Below are 18,901 nucleotides of genomic sequence, written 5' to 3'. Positions count from 1 at the left end.
TAACTAAAGGCCATTTGATAAAACCATCACCCCAAGTATAAAATAATTCTGATTAGACTTTATTATAGACTGTTGAAAAAATACAGACTTAAATTGAAAGAGGTACTTGAGCTAGAGATGAAAAAGTCTGCTGAACACCCTAGCAACCACGTGGAACACCATAGCAACTGTTAGCATCCACTCAGAAACAAATTGTGTTGGTGAATTTAGCACAGGCAAACCCCACCACTCACATTTACTGAAAAAAGTGAAAATGTAGTTAACAACTTTGCATTTGTATGTAGGAGAATAAGTGCAGCCGAGATGGATGTTTTATGGATCACAGCACGTGAAACTGTGTCCATCTCTCCGTGAGAGTCTCATGGCTGAAGCGCTGACCTTTCACTGTCTAACCAGGCAGACGCACGTTTAGCTCAGGGCTCTCGATTTGTCCGCTGTGTGTATGCGTGTCTTTTTTTCTAGACCGGAGAGGAGGTTCTTTCCGGTACAGTGGGAGATGATCAAATGAATGAGGCTGTTGCTTTCACTTGCACTCACAGCATGACTCTGGATTTGCATTTTTTTGAAGTAAAAATAATGTTGTTGAAGTTTTAGATACATTTTGTTAGGTAGATAGTGGATGTTGTGGGCTTAGACCTTTTTATGTCTGTATTTCTCTCTTCCAATAAAATATTAGAGTTTTATATACTTAATAGCTGAAAAGTTTCATCTACAAGTAATTGATATCCTTTATATAAAGTGAATATTGCAATGTTATTAACAATATATATATTACTAGAGCTAAAACGTTAAAAACTAACATTAACTAATGGAACCTTATTGTAAGGTGTTATAATAATAATAATACTAATACTACTACTAATAATAATAGTAATAATGTATTAGTTGATATTTTAAATAATAAAACACTTTTGATTGTATTGTATTAGTAAATGCTGAAATTAACATGAACTAAGATAAGATAATAAATGCTTTAGGAGTTAACTAATATTAACAAATAGAACCTTGTTGTAAAGTGTTACCATTATTATTAGTATCATTATTATTATTATTATTATTATTATTATTATATGTTTTAAATATTACTAGAACTAAAACATTATTATTATTATGATTACTATTATTATTATTATTATTATTATTATTATTATTATTATTATTATTATTATTATTATCATTATTCATTTTTAATATAACTAGGAACTAAAACATTATTATTATTATTATTATTATTATTATTATTATTATTATTATTATTATTATTATTATATTATTATTATTATTAATAATTTTAAATATTACCAGGACTAAAACCTTATATTATTATTATTATTATTATTATTATTATTATTATTATTATTATTATTATTATTATTATTATTATTATTATTATTATTATTATATTTTTTAAATATTACTAGAACTAAAACATTATTATTATTATCATTATCATTATCATTATCATTATCATTATTATTATTATTATTATTATATTTTATATTGCTAAAACTAAAAAAAATATTATTATTATTATTATTATTATTATTGTTATTATTATTATGTTTTTAAATATCACTAGAACTAAAACATTATTATTATTATTATTATTATTATTATTATTATTATTATTATTATTATTATTATTATTATTATTATTATTATTATTATTGTTGTTGTTATAATACTTTATATTGCTAGAACTAAAACATTATTTTTATTATTATTATTATTATTATTATTATTATTATTATTATTATTATTATTATTATACTTTATATTGCTAGAACTAAAACATCATTATTATTATTATTATTATTATTATTATTATATGTTTTTAAATATTACTAGAACTAAAACATTATTATTATTATTATTATTATTATTATTATTATTATTATTATTATTATTATTATCATTATTATTATTATGTTTTTAAATATTACTAAAACATTATTATTATTATTATTATTATTATTATTAATATTATGTTTTTAAATATTACTAGAACTAAAACATTATTATTATTATTATTATTATTATTATTATTGTTATTGTTGTTGTTGTTGTACTTTATATTGCTAGAACTAAAACATTAATAGTATTATTATTATTGTTGTTATTATGATTATTGTTATTATTATTATTATTATTATTATTATTATTATTATTATTATTATTATTATTGTTATATTTTAAATATTACTAGGACTAAAATATTATTATTATTATTATTATTATTATTATTATTATTATTATTATTATTATTATTATTATTATTATTTTTAATTATATTTTTATATTACTGGGACTAAAACATTATTATTATTATTATTATTATTATTATTATTATTATTATTATTATTATTATTATTATTTATTTATTTATTTTAAGTATTACTAGAACTAAAACATTATTATTATTATAATTAATATTATTAATGTAATAATTTGGGCTGTTTTTATTTTTATTTTATTTTTTTATGTTATGTTTAAATTATTCAAATATTCCTAAACTATATATATATATATATAGCACACTCACAGATCATAAATCATTGTTATTTTTGTCCATTTATTTTATTTTTTCCATTGTAAAATTTAATAACAATTTTACACAAATAGTCACTGGATGTATCAAAGTTTCCAGGATTGTCCTACTAAAAGAGGTTTGAATGTCTATGCTTTGTGTCTTTAAAACAGCCGACAAATTTCTTGAGTAAATTATGCTTCTTCTTTTTTTTTGCATCTCGAGTTTTATTGAGAATTGTATTCTTTCTCTTTTAATTGCAGTTGTATTTTATATGCGTTTATATTTGTGGCTGAACAAACAGTGTGATTTTAAATGGCCAGTCATGAGAAGTATAAATATAAACGCTACTCTCGCGGCATCACTTTTAAATGGCAAACATTGTCACTGCAATCCAATCGGAGATTTTCACACTTTAATCTGAAATGTGTTATAACGTTTATAAACTGGAATTATCACACAAAGTTTGAATGAAGTCTGTGGAAGTGGCTTGGGCTGAATTAATTTCGGAAGTGTTTGGAGAGGAAGATGAATGAGAAGAGGAGGAAAGAGCCTGTGGAGTATTTCTGATGCTGGGAGAGTACGGCAGATAAAGGCCGTGTGTGTGTGTGTGAGTAATAATGATTTCTTCATGCTGATGGAGGATTATGATCATCGCCCGTGTGTTTCTCACAGTCTCTCCTGCTCTTCTCCTGCTGTGTTTTATATCTGGTTCTCCCTATAGTGAGAAGTGATCTGAGCACGATTATCAAAGTTCCTTCGTCTGACAGTGAAGAGGCATGTTAATCATTGGCGAAATCAGCTTGGTTTGTTAGGGTTTCTTTTCTTCTCTCGTTCCATCTATCACTCATAGAAGGGACACTGTCTCCATAAATGTTTCAGTCCAGAACTTTATTTAAAGCCCGTCAGTTTCTTCTGGTGTCTGTAGTGTTGGGTTTGTGTTGGAGGACTGTTGATCAATCATATCCTTTTAACGGTATGAATTTGCATCAAATGATTTGCAAACAAGTATGACGTGTTTTACTAGGAATAACTCTGTCTGTCAGTCTATCATTCTTTCTAAATATTGTTCTTTCTATCTTTCAATATAATGTTAAGTGGTTGTTTATATCATTCTAACATTCTATCCATTAGTCTTTGTTATGTTCTATCATGCTATCTATCATTCTATCTTCATTCTTTCGTTTTCGCACTGGTTCGAACGTTCTGTTGTTCTTTCTAGAAATCATTCTTTCTAATGTTCTATTGGTCTATCTATCTTTCTCTCATTCTAACGCTATATTTATTGTTTTTTCTATCATTCTGTCTAAGGCTATCTCTTCTCTTTCTCTTTTTTTCTCTTCTCTATTGATTATTTGCAATTAATCAGTTTGACAGTACTACTTGCTGTCTGTCAGTCCATCTATCCACAACAATCAGGCATAACATTATGACGTATTGTGTTGGTCCCCCTTTTGCTGCCAAAACAGCCCTGACCCGTCGAGGCATGGACTCCACTAGACCCCTGAAGGTGTGCTGTGGTATCTGGCACCAATATGTTAGCAGCAGATCTTTTAAGTCCTGTAAGTTGCGAGGTGGGGCCTCCATGGATCGGACTTGTTTGTTCAGCACATCCCACAGACGCTCGATTGGATTGAGATCTGGGGAATTTGGAGACCAAGTCAACACCTCAAACTCGTCGTTGTGCTCCTCAAACCATTCCTGAAGCGTTTCTGCTGTGTTGAGGCGCATTATCTGCTGAAAGAGCCACAGCCACCAGGGAATACCGTTTCCATGAAAGGGTGTACATGGTCTGCAACAATGCTTAGGTAGGTGGTACGTGTCAAAGTAACATCCACATGGATGGAGGACCCAAGGTTTCCCAGCAGGACATTGCCCAAAGCATCACACTTCCTCTGCCGGCTTGCCTTCTTCCCATAGTGCATCCTGGTGCCATGTGTTCCCCAGGTAACCAGGCCATCCACTTGATGTAAAAGAAAACATGATTCATCAAACCAGGCCACCTTCTTCCATTGCTCTGTGGTCCAGTTCTGATGCTCATGTGCCCACTGTGGGCACTTTCGGTGGTGGACAGGGGTCAGCATGGGCACCCTGACTGGTCTGCGGCTATGCAGCCCCATACGCAACAAACTGTGAACCACTGTGTATTCTGACACCTTTCTATCAGGACCAGCATTAACTTCTTGAGCAATTTGAGCTACAGTAGCTCGTCTGTTTGATCCGACCACACGGGTCAGCCTTCGCTCCCCCCATGCATCAATGAGCCTTGGCGGCCCATGAGCCTGTCGCCGGTTCGCCACTGTTCCTTCCTTGGAGCATTTTTGATAGAGACTGACCACTGCAGACCGGGAACACCCCACAAGAACTGCAGTTTTGGAGATGCTCTGTCCCAGTTGTCTAGCCATCACAATTTAGCCCTTGTCAAACTCGCTCAAATCCTTACGCTTGCCCATTTTTCCTGCTTCTAACACATCAACAGGGGCAAAATGTTCACTTGCTGCCTAATATATCCCACCCACTAACCGGTGCCGTGATGAAGAGATAATCAGAGTTATTCACTTCACCTGGTCATAATGTTATGCCTGGGTTGTCTGTCTGCCTGCCCGTTTGACAGACATCAGCTTGTACATCAGGATCTGTCTTTCACTAAAGGATCATGTCATCTCACCTGTCACACTCTCCAGGATTCAAACTGTGAGAATTGAGAGGAATATGTACCAGAATTAACTACTTTTCAGGTCAATGTACTGTCAAAGGCCTAATAGGTGTAATTTTTTAAGTTTTTTTAATTAAAATTCAAAATTGCTTCATTGGAATGACTGTCATTAATACAATATTGCCAAAGCTTGGAATATATGCACATACAATAATAATACAATCATTAAGAAGAAAATATTAAAACATAACTGAAACTTTGTAACACATTAGAACAACTGCAAACATATATGCAGTATATACAAGTGTTTTTTATGCCAGCAATGCCAGTTGAATATAATATGTGTGTAAGAATATGTGCAAAGAAATTCACAAAGTTTTCCATACTGTATGTTTCCAGTTCACAAACTTCTCAGAAATATTAAAATTCCCCAGAAATGTGCTGGTCAGTGTCATGTTTGTCACCTCTGTTTAGCACATGAGACAGCAGAACTCTGTGTCTCCTAGCAACAGAGTTTCAAGCCCGGCTGTACCGTGGTGAATTATGGTCACTGCTCAGCTGTTTATAAAACCGTCTCGCCCGTCCACGCGCTGTTTTTAGCATTCACTCGCACAGAATTATGAATTATTGAATATTTGCATCCCCGACAAATTAGTGTGGAGAGCTTGAGCTGTGGGTCTCCCTCCTTTTCTTCCGCTCCTCTGGCTTTTGGGTTTGAGTTTTATGGCATTTAACTGTTATATTGAATAATTTAATTGTACACAGAGGCTATTTTCAGACTGTAGTCTACATGAAAATTGGTTTCACGTAGACAGGCTTTATTTTTGCTATTGAAAGTTTCAACTTTTGAATATTTGAAAATCAGGCCTTTGAAGCTCTCATCTCGGCAGCTTGGGAACATAAAGTAAGCGTGACTGTTTTTTTTTTCTGTTTGGTGACTCACACAAATTAGGAGATAAACATGGTTAAAAAAGATTCCCATAAATCATGTAAAGCTAGCCAATCTGAGATTATGATTTTGGAAATCTCTATTATTATGCGCAATATGCTTCAGATGATCCATGAGCGGTCTGTCAGCATGCCGCCTGAAATCGCTGTTTATGTGCTGCTATTTTTGGGGAAATCACAATTAAATCCAGATAAAATCACTGGAAAAAATGCCATGCCTTATTTTCGTGTTCTTAACTTTGTTCCACGGGTTCTGTATCCTCATTAGCCGCATGCTAATTGTGAATTTTGCCTTTTGCGGAGACTTCGGCGGTTAAACTCGTGGTTTGAGATCCCCAAGCTCCAAAAAACAGATTGTTGCGTTGGCAGCCGTGTGCGTTCAGGATGGATGTAGTCTGCTGTCCTGATCCGTCCAGGACCGCTGCCAGGAAGAAGCCCTCCAGGATGACGGCTCACAGGCCCCGGAGCGCGTTGTTGTGGAACAGGGTTTAACATCTGTCTGGGTTGTTTTTTTCCATTCTTGTTGTTCTGAAGAGAGGATCATGGCTCTCGAGAGACAGCTGGAATAGATAACCGCTAGGGGAAGAGAAGACGCTGAGAATTAAAATGCTAAAACTGTTGATAAAGCAACATGGGTTCAGTACAGTTTAATATTTACTTCGTGTACTGTCAGTGTAACTGTTACCATAATTAGGGCCAGATTTACTATCTGCTTGCTCCCTTTTTTGGCATAAAAAAAACTACTGTCAGGATTTACTAAAGACGCTGTGATAAATTAGGGCTGGAAAGGCGTGGACGGAGTTATTTTTGCAGCTGACCTTATTGTGTATGCATTTGTAGGAGTTTCCCTTTCAGACGCACAATTTATGGGAGGAGAGTATTTAAGGGAATCACGCAAGGTGATTTACAAAGGTTTGCTGATGATGATGAATACTTTATTCATCCTTTTAGGGAAATTCAAACATCCAGTAGCTCACACAACACCAAACCATTACAGACAATGGAATCACGCAAAACACCCAAATTCTAATATATAAATAACACAGTCACAACGACCTATTAAAAGAGCTGTACACTGAAGAACTTGATAAGCTGCCAACAAAATATTGATAGTTCATTAAAATAACCATGAGAGAATTCAGGAAGATCAAGAACTGTTAAACAGCCTAATGGCCGTAGGAATAAAAGATCTCCTGAACCTCTGGTGGTTACTGGTGTTTGTAAAATTATTTACCATCCAAAAAACTTAAATTGCATTGGTCGTTATTGCGATGATCTGGCTGTGTTCTTTCATTTGCGTGTCGTCAGTAGATCACAAGCAGAACTGTCCACTCCCATCTGCGCTTTTTTGGAATTGCGCTCTCACGCTAATTTGCCCTGTTTAGTATATCTGGCCCTCAGTCTTTTTTGGTCATTTTTAGCAGCAAAATCAGTGAAGGAAAAAGTTCATAAGTGTAAATGGTTGTTTGATTTAGCCTCAATCTTTAAATGTACTTATTCACTACCATTTACGTTCGGGGATGGTACGATTTTTCAATGTTTTTGTAAGTTATGCTCACCAAGGCTGCATTTATTTGATGTAAAAATTACTAACCAGTAAAAACTAGCCTAGAAATCTAGACGCACCCTAGCGGCAGAAAATGTCATTTGCAGCCAGACCCTCTAGCAACTCTCCGTTGGCTTGCGAGCTGGAAAAACCAAACTCCAGTCAGGCCAATCACATCATGAATAGAGTCGTCGGGCGGGCTTAACATAATGACGGCAGAGTTGCGGCGGTTCCGCGTGCTACTTGTAAACAAAGAAGCTGGCGAACAGCGGCCTTTCCAATCGGCTTTGGCCGTGACTCTGGAAGACTTGGAGTTAAGCTTTTCTTTGAGAAAAGAACAAAGGAAGATGTGTTCGAAGTTTTGCTGACCTCATACGGCGAAAGTTTAATCTATCAACTATCAACTTCTTTGTGGCTCTGGTTGGTTGTAGCGCTATCCCATTGCGTGTAGAGGGAATTTGAAAGACAACCGTTTATCCCGCCCCTCGGATTGAGCCCTGCCAATGGTGAGTTCCCAGACCCAACATTTTGATGTGGGTCTGGCTTGTCAGGCTAAGTAAAAACAGTAATATTGTATTTAAAATAACCATATTCTGTTTTGATATATTATAAAATTGTATTTATTCCTGTGATTCAAAGCTGAATTTTCAGCATCATTATTCTCCGGTCTTCAGAAATCATTGCTGAATAAAAGTATTAATTAAACAACAACAACAACAACAACAACAAAAAACTCTTACTGACCCCAAACTTTTGAATGGTAGTGTATATATGTTTGTAATCTTTTATTAGAATTTTTTGCTGTAGCACCTGATTCTCTAAATACATTATGCAAAGCATGAATCGTGCCATGATCTCTACAAAATGCACATCCTTTGTAATTAAATCTTGATGACGAACAGCTTTCCATCTGGTATAATAGCACAATGCTGATTGTGTCGCATTGTGAATCAGATGCTTTCTATAATTCATAGTTTAACTAAAAAAGATTGATTTAAATATGCAATTAATATTTAAATAGAAGCTCATACCGGTTATATTGTACTGCAAGTGGAATGTTAAAGTGCCCCTATTATGCTAGTTTAACACTAGAACTAAGGCGGTCATTTTGCAATGTAATAACTTTGTTGAAATTAAACCCATATAGCTCCTAAATGTGTGTATATTTTGTTCTAATATTGTCTATTAAATTTACAAAACACAAAAGGCATTATGCAAGTGTCTTTTCTAGTGACATAGAACCGTCACGCATAAGGCGGTTCAGAGTGGATTCTTTCTTTTGGGAGACATTAACATTATTTATCGTGCACTTTCGACTTTACAACTTTGCAGAATGTTTACATTAAACAGCTTTCATTGCACGAAAGGGAATATTCGAAAAAACATATTGAGGGCACTTTAATAACATGCGAATTTGACTCACTTTTATATTCTATATGTTCTCAGAGATAGGGTAAACGTACCTATTAAGCTCACCTAAAGCTACATTGAGACATTTTAGTGCACAGGGTATTGGTTTGAGTACAAAAATTGTGTCTCTCACACAATAATATTTTATTTTATTTTAAATGACAAAATCATTTAAATTATTAAGATATACATCATTAAAAGCAAAAAGTCTGGCTGGGCTTAATGGGTACATGTTTGCATTCTTTACACCCCTGTTGCCATTAAGCTCACAACATGTTTTTTGGAAAAATTCTTACAGAATAACAGTAACATTTTTAAAGAATACTTTTATAAAGATTAACTTGAAGTGGCAACCATGAGTTAATATTTAAAGTCTGTTAATGAAGTATTTACATAGACGTTTAATGCGAATGAGCTTAAAGGGAGCACACTGAGCTTTACTGGAACAGCAAACCTTTTTTTAATTAATAAATATTATTAAATTAAATTTAAAAGGACAATTTTGCTAAATAAATAATCTAGGTCATGTATGATGTTCATACATATTTTAATATGAACAGCTATTATTGAAAATATCTATGAAATTATACTTTTTCTTCTTGATGTCACACTGAAGCTGTGATTTTCATAGTAGTGTACCCTTTAAGCTCACCTTATAATATGAAATCTTTAAAAAATTACAACAGTGTAAAACACAGAACATCAATAAACTGTAAATGTATAATATAATGAATTTAAAAGTACAAGCCAGTAATGCCTGTGATGTAATATATTAGTGAAGCACACAATCTTATACAGCTAAGCTAACAATGTTCCGTAGCATCTGTGCTACATTGCTAAAACTATCTTTTGGATCAAACTGTAATTATTTCCCACATCCAGGTTCCAGGTTATAATATGCAAAAGTCTAAACATAGATCTCTTATTTTTGCAGTAAGAAGTTATACTCCAAAATAAAGGCTTAAACAATAAAAAAAAATGCACATTCAAGGGGCTACTCTTTTGGTGAAAGTTTTCAGACAGCTTTCAAAATGGCTGCCAGACAGAACACATGAAAACCCATATCTCAGTGTGCAATGCTCTGATTATCTTTAAATTACAGGAGGTATATTAGTAAAAAAAATATATATATATATATACAGTGAGGAAAATAAGTATTTGAACACCCAGCTATTTTGCAAGTTCTCCCACTTAAAAATCATGGAGGGGTCTGAAATTGTTATCGTAGGTGCATGTCCACTGTGAGAGTCATAATCTAAAAAAAAAAATCCAGAAATCACAATGTATGATTTTTTAACCATTTATTTGTATGATACAGCTGCAAATAAGTATTTGAACACCTGTGTATCAGCTAGAATTCTGACCCTCAAAGACCTGTTAGTCTGCCTTTAAAATGTCCACCTCCACTCCATTTATTATCCTAAATTAGATGCACCTGTTTGAGGTCGTTAGCTGCATAAAGACACCTGTCCACCCCATACAATCAGTAAGAATCCAACTACTAACATGGCCAAGACCAAAGAGCTGTCCAAAGACACTAGAGACAAAATTGACACTAGAGACAAAATTGTACACCTCCACAAGGCTGGAAAGGGCTACGGGGAAATTGCCAAGCAGCTTGGTGAAAAAAGGTCCACTGTTGGAGCAATCATTAGAAAATGGAAGAAGCTAAACATGACTGTCAATCTCCCTCGGACTGGGTCATGCAAGATCTCACCTTGTGGGGTCTCAATGATCCTAAGAAAGGTGAGAAATCAGCCCAGAACTACACGGGAGGAGCTGGTCAATGACCTGAAAAGAGCTGGGACCACCATTTCCAAGGTTACTGTTGGTAATACAATGGTAATACTGTTGGTTTGAAATCATGCATGGCACGGAAGGTTCCCCTGCTTAAACCAGCACATGTCCAGGCCCGTCTTAAGTTTGCCAATGACCATTTGGATGATCCAGAGGAGTCATGGGAGAAAGTCATGTGGTCAGATTAGACCAAAATAGAACTTTTTGGTCATAATTCCACTAAACGTGTATGGAGGAAGAAGAATGATGAGTACCATCCCAAGAACACCATCCCTACTGTGAAGCTCAGTTAGAACATTGAAGATGGGTCGAGGCTGGGTCTTCCAACATGACAATGAACCGAAGCACACAGCCAGGATAACCAAGTAGTGGCTCTGTAAGAAGCATATCAAGGTTCTGGCGTGGCGTAGCCAGTCTCCAGACCTAAACCCAAGAGAGAATCTTTGGAGGGAGCTCAAACTCCGTGTTTCTCAGCGACAGGTCAGAAACCTGACTGATCTAGAGAAGATCTGTGTGGAGGAGTGGGCCAAAATCCCTCCTGCAGTGTGTGCAAACCTGGTGAAAAACTACAGGAAACGTTTGACCTCTGTACTTGCAAACAAAGGCTACTGTACCAAATATTAACATTGATTTTCTCAGGTGTTCAAATACTTATTTGCAGCTGTATCATACAAATAAATGGTTAAAAAATCATAAATTGTGATTTCTGGATTTTTTTTTGATTATGTCTCTCACAGTGGACATGCACCTACGATGACAATTTCAGACCCCTCCATGATTTCTAAGTGGGAGAACTTGCAAAATAGCAGGGTGTTCAAATACTTATTTTCCTCACTGTATATTGGGTAAGGCATCAAGACATCACATATTTTCAGAGCTCAAAGATAGTAGTGTGCTTAATGGGTACTTGAGCTTAATAGGTACATTTACCCTATTTAAGATTTCCACAAGCTGTGGTTGGTTGATTTGCATGTCAATCACACAATCTCCTTCTCAATGGGCGGTTCTTGGCCGGGTCGTATTTAAAGTCAAGCGTCTGACTTTCAAGAGTCAGTAGGCTCTTTTGTGTCTAGAATCAAGGCTTTGTGTTTGTAGACCTGAGGTTGGGATCATTACGGATCAGTTGTACCACTGCTCCTAGACACTAGCGTGTAACTTTCAGTCTGTTTATGCTAAAACACACTTCTGATTTGTTAGCGTTCACTCTGACCTGGTCAAACCCTTCATCCAGCCTCAGAGAAACAGGTGGCAGGTGTTAATATGAGTCAGTGGGTTGATTATGAAGTGTTTTTCTGTTGAATCTCTGACGACAGATATTGTAATGTAGCCCCTAATTCATGCGTTCTTCAGGTCTTTCATGTGGAAATGAAAATCAAAGCTTTGATTCGTAAGGATCATGTGTCTGCAGGCCAGACGGCTCATTTAAACGCTCACAGACGTGTTGTGAAGCAGTAATTTGACTTCGTTATTTGGCCTCTGTCTATTATTCATCCTCAGTGAGGTTTGGGAGCTTTTAGCATCTGAATAAAGCTTTGAAGAGGCGTTTCTTGTGTCTTCACACACACCAGGAGACGAGGAGAAGAACAGAGAGAGCGAGTTTGTAAGATTCTCGTTACGCACTAGGATCAAACTCTCGATTGTGCTTCTCCTTAGGTGGCAAGTTTAGGAAAAACATTGGAAACAGAACCTGAAATGAATAGTACAGTGGCAGTACAGGTATTGAATGATTGTTATAGTTATGTTGTTATTGACACTGTACTTTAGTGAATACCATGGTACTCCATATTTTCTCATCTCGTCTACGACCATTTGTGCCTTAATGTTTTTATTGTATTGTATTTTATTTTATGTTATTTTATTGTTTTGATTTTATTTTATTTTGTTGTTTTAATTTAATTTTTTTATTATTTTTTTATTTCAGTTTTATCTTTTATATTTGTTTTGTATTTATGTTTAGTTTTTTATTATTTGTTTCATCTTTTGTTTGTTTGTTTGTTTTTTATATTATTTGTCTAGTCTTTTGTTTGTTTATTTGGTTTTTATATTATATGTTTCATCTTTTATGTTTGTTTGTTTTTATATTACTTGTTTAATCTATGTTTGTTTAAGTTTTTATATTATTCGCATAATCTTGTATGTTTGTTTATTTGTTTGTTTTATATTATTCTTTTCCTCTCTTATGTTTGCTTGTTTTATTTTAATATGATTTTTCATCTTCTGTTTGTTTATTTTGTTTTTATATTGTTTTTTAAATCTTTTATGTTTGTTTGTTTTGCTTTTGTATTATTCGCTTAGTCTTTTGGTTGTTTATTTGTTTGTTTTATATTATTATTTTCATCTCTTATGTTTGCTTGTATTATTTGAATATTATTTGTTTCATCTTTTGTTTGTTTATTTTGTTTTTATTTTATTAGTTTAATCTTTTATGTTGGTTTGTTTTGTTTTTATATTATTCATATAATCTTTCATGTTTGTTTGTTTTTTGTTTTAATAGAATTCGTAATATATTTTATGTTTGTTTGTTTTGTTTTTATATTATTCATATAATATTTTATGTTTGTATATTTTGTTTTAATATTAAATGTTTTGTTTTAGTATTATTTCAGTTTTGTTTTGGAATCAATTAATTGTAATTATTTAATTGTATTTGTTTAGTTTTTAAATAATTTTAGATATTTTAATATTAAATGTTTATTTTAATATGAATAATTTATTTATTTGTTTAAATGGTCAGCATTTGGATTAGCAGTGAGAGTTTGAAGTTGGTACTTCATTAGACACTTGATATAAGAAATAACGTATAATAAACTATTTGCGCAGAGAGTATAAGAAGTTTCTCTCTGTCAGGATATCAGTGTTACTCAAAACATATCTGAATTCAGAGCTATTAGCTGTATTTTCGTAATTTTATTTGAGGTATTTTTCTGTTATGGATTTCTCCTCCAACAGTTTATAAAAACTTTATGTAGTTAACCATGATGAGTCATTTAATACCAGTGAATTTTCGAGTTGGTTGAATAGTAAGCCAAAAAGAAAGTCTTGAGTCACATAATAGAGAGTTTTGGAGATGAATTGAATAGATTCTTATACAGCAGGGCTCTTCAGTGGGGGGTCGGTGGCAGTACTGCAGGGGCTCCATTAATTAATTCATCTAATTTATTTTGTGAAAAATAAGGCTTAAATTAAAATGTAATATTAATATGCGTTTTTTTCAAGTACATGTCTTTGTAGATCAGTAAAGCGTCCGGATCTATTTATGAAAATATATTATGCATGACAATTTATTTAAAACCTTTTTTATATAAAAAAAATATATATATGGAACATTAAAAAAGAAAGATTTATTTTTGCATTTTCAAATAAACAACTTTTTTTTAATTAAAACTATTTTTTAAAGTCTTGCAATAGAAGGGAAAGTATAATAAATAATAATCTGGAATATATATATATATATATATGTAATCCAAAAATCCATTTTAGTTCATATCTATTTCTTATTTCTTAAACTGGAGTTCTTACTTTTTTTTCTTTTTCTTTTACTTTCACTGAACAAAAAAATTGTTATAAACAAATTTTTCCCTTTTTGTCTGTATTACAGAGAAACTGTTTGGTGAGTTTGTGAGCTGGGACCTGCAGGACGCTCTATCACACCTGCCTCTGAAATCCGGTCAATCTGTCTCCATCCCTGTCAACATATCCACCAAACTGGACTTTTCTGGTCAGGAGAACCTGTTACACGACCTGAACGACGGTAAACATCCACACGAACACGAGCACACATTCGCTGACACGCAAAAACAACATCATTTGGGTCCGTTCTGGTTTGTCCCGTCCAATTTGCGCTCAATTTCTGCGAGTGCATCACCAGAGCCATCACACTATAATCAAGATGGGCCTGATTGCTCTCTGATAGATGGAAAGGCAGTATTCACTTTGCCCTGTTATGGTAGATCAGATCCAAGGGAGGTGATTTGAAATGGTGTCTGTACCACCTCATTTTACATTCAACAGAGACGACGCTTGAGCTGCCATCTCTCTTCTGCATTACCCTCTCTCTGTCCCCTCTGCCCTTTCTAGTTCCTCTCTGGATTCATATCTATTTCCTCTTCACATCTTGTTCCTTTTGGCTGTTTCCTGGCTGTATTGCACTTATACCTTCTTTCTTTCTGTATCACCTCTCAGTTTTTATCCACCTCTCATGCCCGTTGAGAAGGAAACTTCACCATTATCTCAGTCGTTTTTCCTTGACAGCAATGAGATGAAATGGAGAGCAGATTTGCTTAATGTCATATCACTACCGTTCAAAAGTTTGTACCGAATAAGATTGGATTAAAGGTGCACTATGTAACATTTTTGCAGTAAAATATCCAAAAAACCACAAGGCCAGTGTTATACACTCACCTAAAGTATTATAAGGACGACCATACTAATACTGTGTTTGACCCCCTTTCGCCTTCAGAACTGCCTTAATTCTACGTGGCATTGATTCAACAAGGTGCTGAAAGCATTCTTTAGAAATGTTGGCCCATATTGATAGGATAGCATCTTGCAGTTGATGGAGATTTGTGGGATGCACATCCAGGGCACGAAGCTCCCGTTCCACCACATCCCAAAGATGCTCTATTGGGTTGAGATCTGGTGACTGTGGGGGCCATTTTAGTACAGTGAACTCATTGTCATGTTCAAGAAACCAATTTGAAATGATTCGAGCTTTGTGACATGGTGCATTATCCTGCTGGAAGTAGCCATCAGAGAATGGGTACATGGTGGTCATAAAGGGATGGACATGGTCAGAAACAATGCTCAGGTAGGCCGTGGCATTTAAACGATGCCCAATTGGCACTAAGGGGCCTAAAGTGTGCCAAGAAAACATCCCCCACACCATTACACCACCACCACCAGCCTGCACAGTGGTAACAAGGCATGATGGATCCATGTTCTCATTCTGTTTATGCCAAATTCTGACTCTACCATCTGAATGTCTCTACAGAAATCGAGACTCAGACCAGGCAACATTTTTCCAGTCTTCAACTGTCCAATTTTGGTGAACTCGTGCAAATTGTAGCCTCTTTTTCCTATTTGTAGTGGAGATGAGTGGTACCCGGTGGGGTCTTCTGCTGATTTAGCCCATCGCCCTCAAGGTTGTGAGTGTTGTGGCTTCACAAATGCTTTGCCGCATACCTTGGTTGTAACGAGTGGTTATTTCAGTCAAAGTTGCTCTTCTATCAGCTTGAATCAGTCGGCCCATTCTCCTCTGACCTCTAGCATCAACAAGGCATTTTCGCCCACAGGACTGCCGCATACTGGATGTTTTTCCCTTTTCACACCATTCTTTGTAAACCCTAGAAATTGTTGTGCGTGAAAATCCCAGTAACTGAGCAGATTGTGAAATACTCAGACTGGCCCGTCTGGCACCAACAACCATGCCACGCTCAAAATTGCTTAAATCACCTTTCTTTCCCATTCTGACATTCAGTTTGGAGTTCAGGAGATTATCTTGACCAGGACCACACCCCTAAATGCATTGAAGCAACTGCCATGTGATTGGTTGATTAGATAATTGCAGTAATGAGAAATTGAACAGGTGTTCCTAATAATCCTTTAGGTGAGTGTATATTTGAGTACTTACACTATCCCAAATGTTTCCAACTATTTGTAAATCGTGAGGAAATTGCTATTTTAGCCAAGGAACCGGGACGTGTGAGGGAGTCGACTGCGTCATATCTGCATTCCCCTCTGTTTCCAGTTTTATTTTGCAGAAAGGCTTTACTCTCACTGCAGTGTGCAACAAGTGTCATAGCAGCCGCCGAGCGAACGCACAGAGTAACGTCATAACATCATTTTCAACACACTCAAATGTATCTAATATGATAAACAGAGCTGCGTTACCTCATACTCATGACAGGAAAAGCGGACATGACGCCGGCGACTGTGTCATAATAAATGTCCCGCTGCTCACGAGGCGTGTGTTGCGTTCATCTTATTAACAATCGCTCCAGTGGCCTTGCTCAGCTCCACAACACTCGGTCCTGCTCTGCTTCATACTACAGTAACATTAATAATCCACTTGGCGTCATCAAACTACGCCTTTGTTTTGAATAGGCGACCTCGCGGACGGAAAAGTTACATAGTGCACCTTTAAGATTACGGTTGCATTGAATTGATCAAAAGTGACAGTAAAGACATTTACAATGTTGCAAGGTGATGCCACAAATACCGGTACTTCGGTACCAAGTCGGTACTGAAATAAAAAAAATATGACTATACCAGCATTCCTATATACTGATAGTACAGACTCCCGAGTATATTCGGTACCCGCAGCTGCGTTCAGTCACTTCTGTGTTTATCTCAGCGCAGGGCTCCAGACTGTAGCCTAATATATACTAGTGTATGTGAATATTAAACTGCAAAATACTATTTAAATATTACTCCTGCATGTTCTGCGTCTCTGTGTGACTGACGGGTACGCACGTGTGACTCTCGCTGCCTCTGCCGTGTCACTGTGAGGACATTTACATTTATGCATTTAGCAGACGCTTTTATCCAAAGCGACTTACAACTGAGGAGTACAGGAAGCGATCCATCATGACAGCGAAACACAGAAAGTGCCTGAAGTACTACGTTTTGGACATCGCACAGAGCATCACACACTAGGGCAGGGAAGAATTAGAGGAAGAGAAGTAGAGGACATGAACGCATAAAGCATCACTTCATGGGCATTTACCGTTTCATTTGAGAAAACTGTCATATCATGAACACTGACATTCAAAGGTCGTCACGGCAACCCGTCAAAATAAAAGTTCTGTTTAACTTCCAGAAGTTGACAGAAATATATTAGGCTAATGTTGTACAATAGATTTAGCTACGTCTCTATGTAATAGCAATAGGCTACTACTAATAATAATAATTATGCCTCGATGGTTGCTTATTTTTCACTTGATCTTTTTTATAAACATTGTTTACTTTTAAACAGCATGTAGCCTTTAAATGTTTATGTATTATTTACTTTTACTAATTATCATTATAAATAATAAACTCATTGAATATTTTTTTTTAAAAATAGGTAAGTAAGATAAAATAATAAAATAACAAAAAACATTTTGCTGTGGTACCGCAATTGATACAGAGAACCATAACATTTTTATGGTTATGATACCGACTACTGGAATTTTGGTATCGTGACATCCCTAGTTGCAAAAGATTCATAGTTGAAAGAAATGCTGTTCTTTTAAACTCTCTATTCATTAAAGAACCCTGAAAATATGTATCAACTATTTTCAACATTGATAATAATATGAAATAAAGGATCATGTGACACAGTAATGATGCTGAAAATTCAGCTTTACATCACCGGAGTAAATTCAATTAAAAAACACATTCAAATAGAAAAAAGTTATTTTAAATTGAATTTTTTTTTTCCACTATTTTAACGTTTTACTGTATTTTGAATCAAATAAATGCAGCCTCTGTGTGCATAAGAGACTTCTTCTTTCAAAAACAGTAAAAATCTCTTTCAGTAAATGGTCTTAAAGGGAAAAAAAATGTTTGAACTTCTATCTTAAAAGATGAAGTGAAATTCTCAATTCGACCTCAAACATTTCTTCTCCAATTCTTTCAAGATCGAATGATCTGAGCCGCTATCCACATCGATTTTATAGATTTTTACTCCTACTGCATGCCAACAGTATTTTTGAGGATTTTGAGAATACATTTGAGATGAGGTTTATATGCCATTGAAATGCATTTGCAACCTCTTCTGGACTGCGAACGATCAAGCTCTGAGAATTGGAAATGTCCTCTAGGTTCTCTTTGTCTCAATGTACGCACATGTTAATATTAATGAGACATGAGGAGAGCAGACTGTAGCAGACGAGTGGTGCTGCGCGTCTGTCTGCTGCGTTTCTGCTTGAATTACAAACAGGTGCAAGATGAACAGCCTCCTTCCTCTCTCTCCTCTCCAGGGTCTCTCCTCTGACGCCGATAAAATGTTTTAATTATTGTTGAAATAATAATTTCT

General features: G+C 35.0%; 1 protein-coding gene across 4 annotated transcripts in view; it reads left to right on the top strand.

The window, feature by feature from the left end:
* Window positions 1–18,901, top strand: part of trappc9 (trafficking protein particle complex subunit 9) — a 371,401-nt gene that overhangs the window by 154,089 nt on the left and 198,411 nt on the right. For all 4 annotated transcript variants that reach the window (XM_079830150.1, XM_079830148.1, XM_079830149.1 and 1 more), the window contains one exon: window positions 14,483–14,635. In XM_079830150.1, coding sequence (XP_079686276.1) covers window positions 14,483–14,635 — 153 coding nt within the window. The remainder of the gene's footprint in view (window positions 1–14,482; window positions 14,636–18,901) is intronic.

The sequence above is a fragment of the Gobio gobio genome (genome assembly GCF_949357685.1).
Source record: "Gobio gobio genome assembly, chromosome: 11".
NCBI classification, from domain to species: Eukaryota; Metazoa; Chordata; class Actinopteri; order Cypriniformes; family Gobionidae; genus Gobio; species Gobio gobio.
The sequence above is the reverse complement of the archived record's forward strand: the minus strand, read 5'-3'. Positions and strand labels throughout refer to the sequence as shown.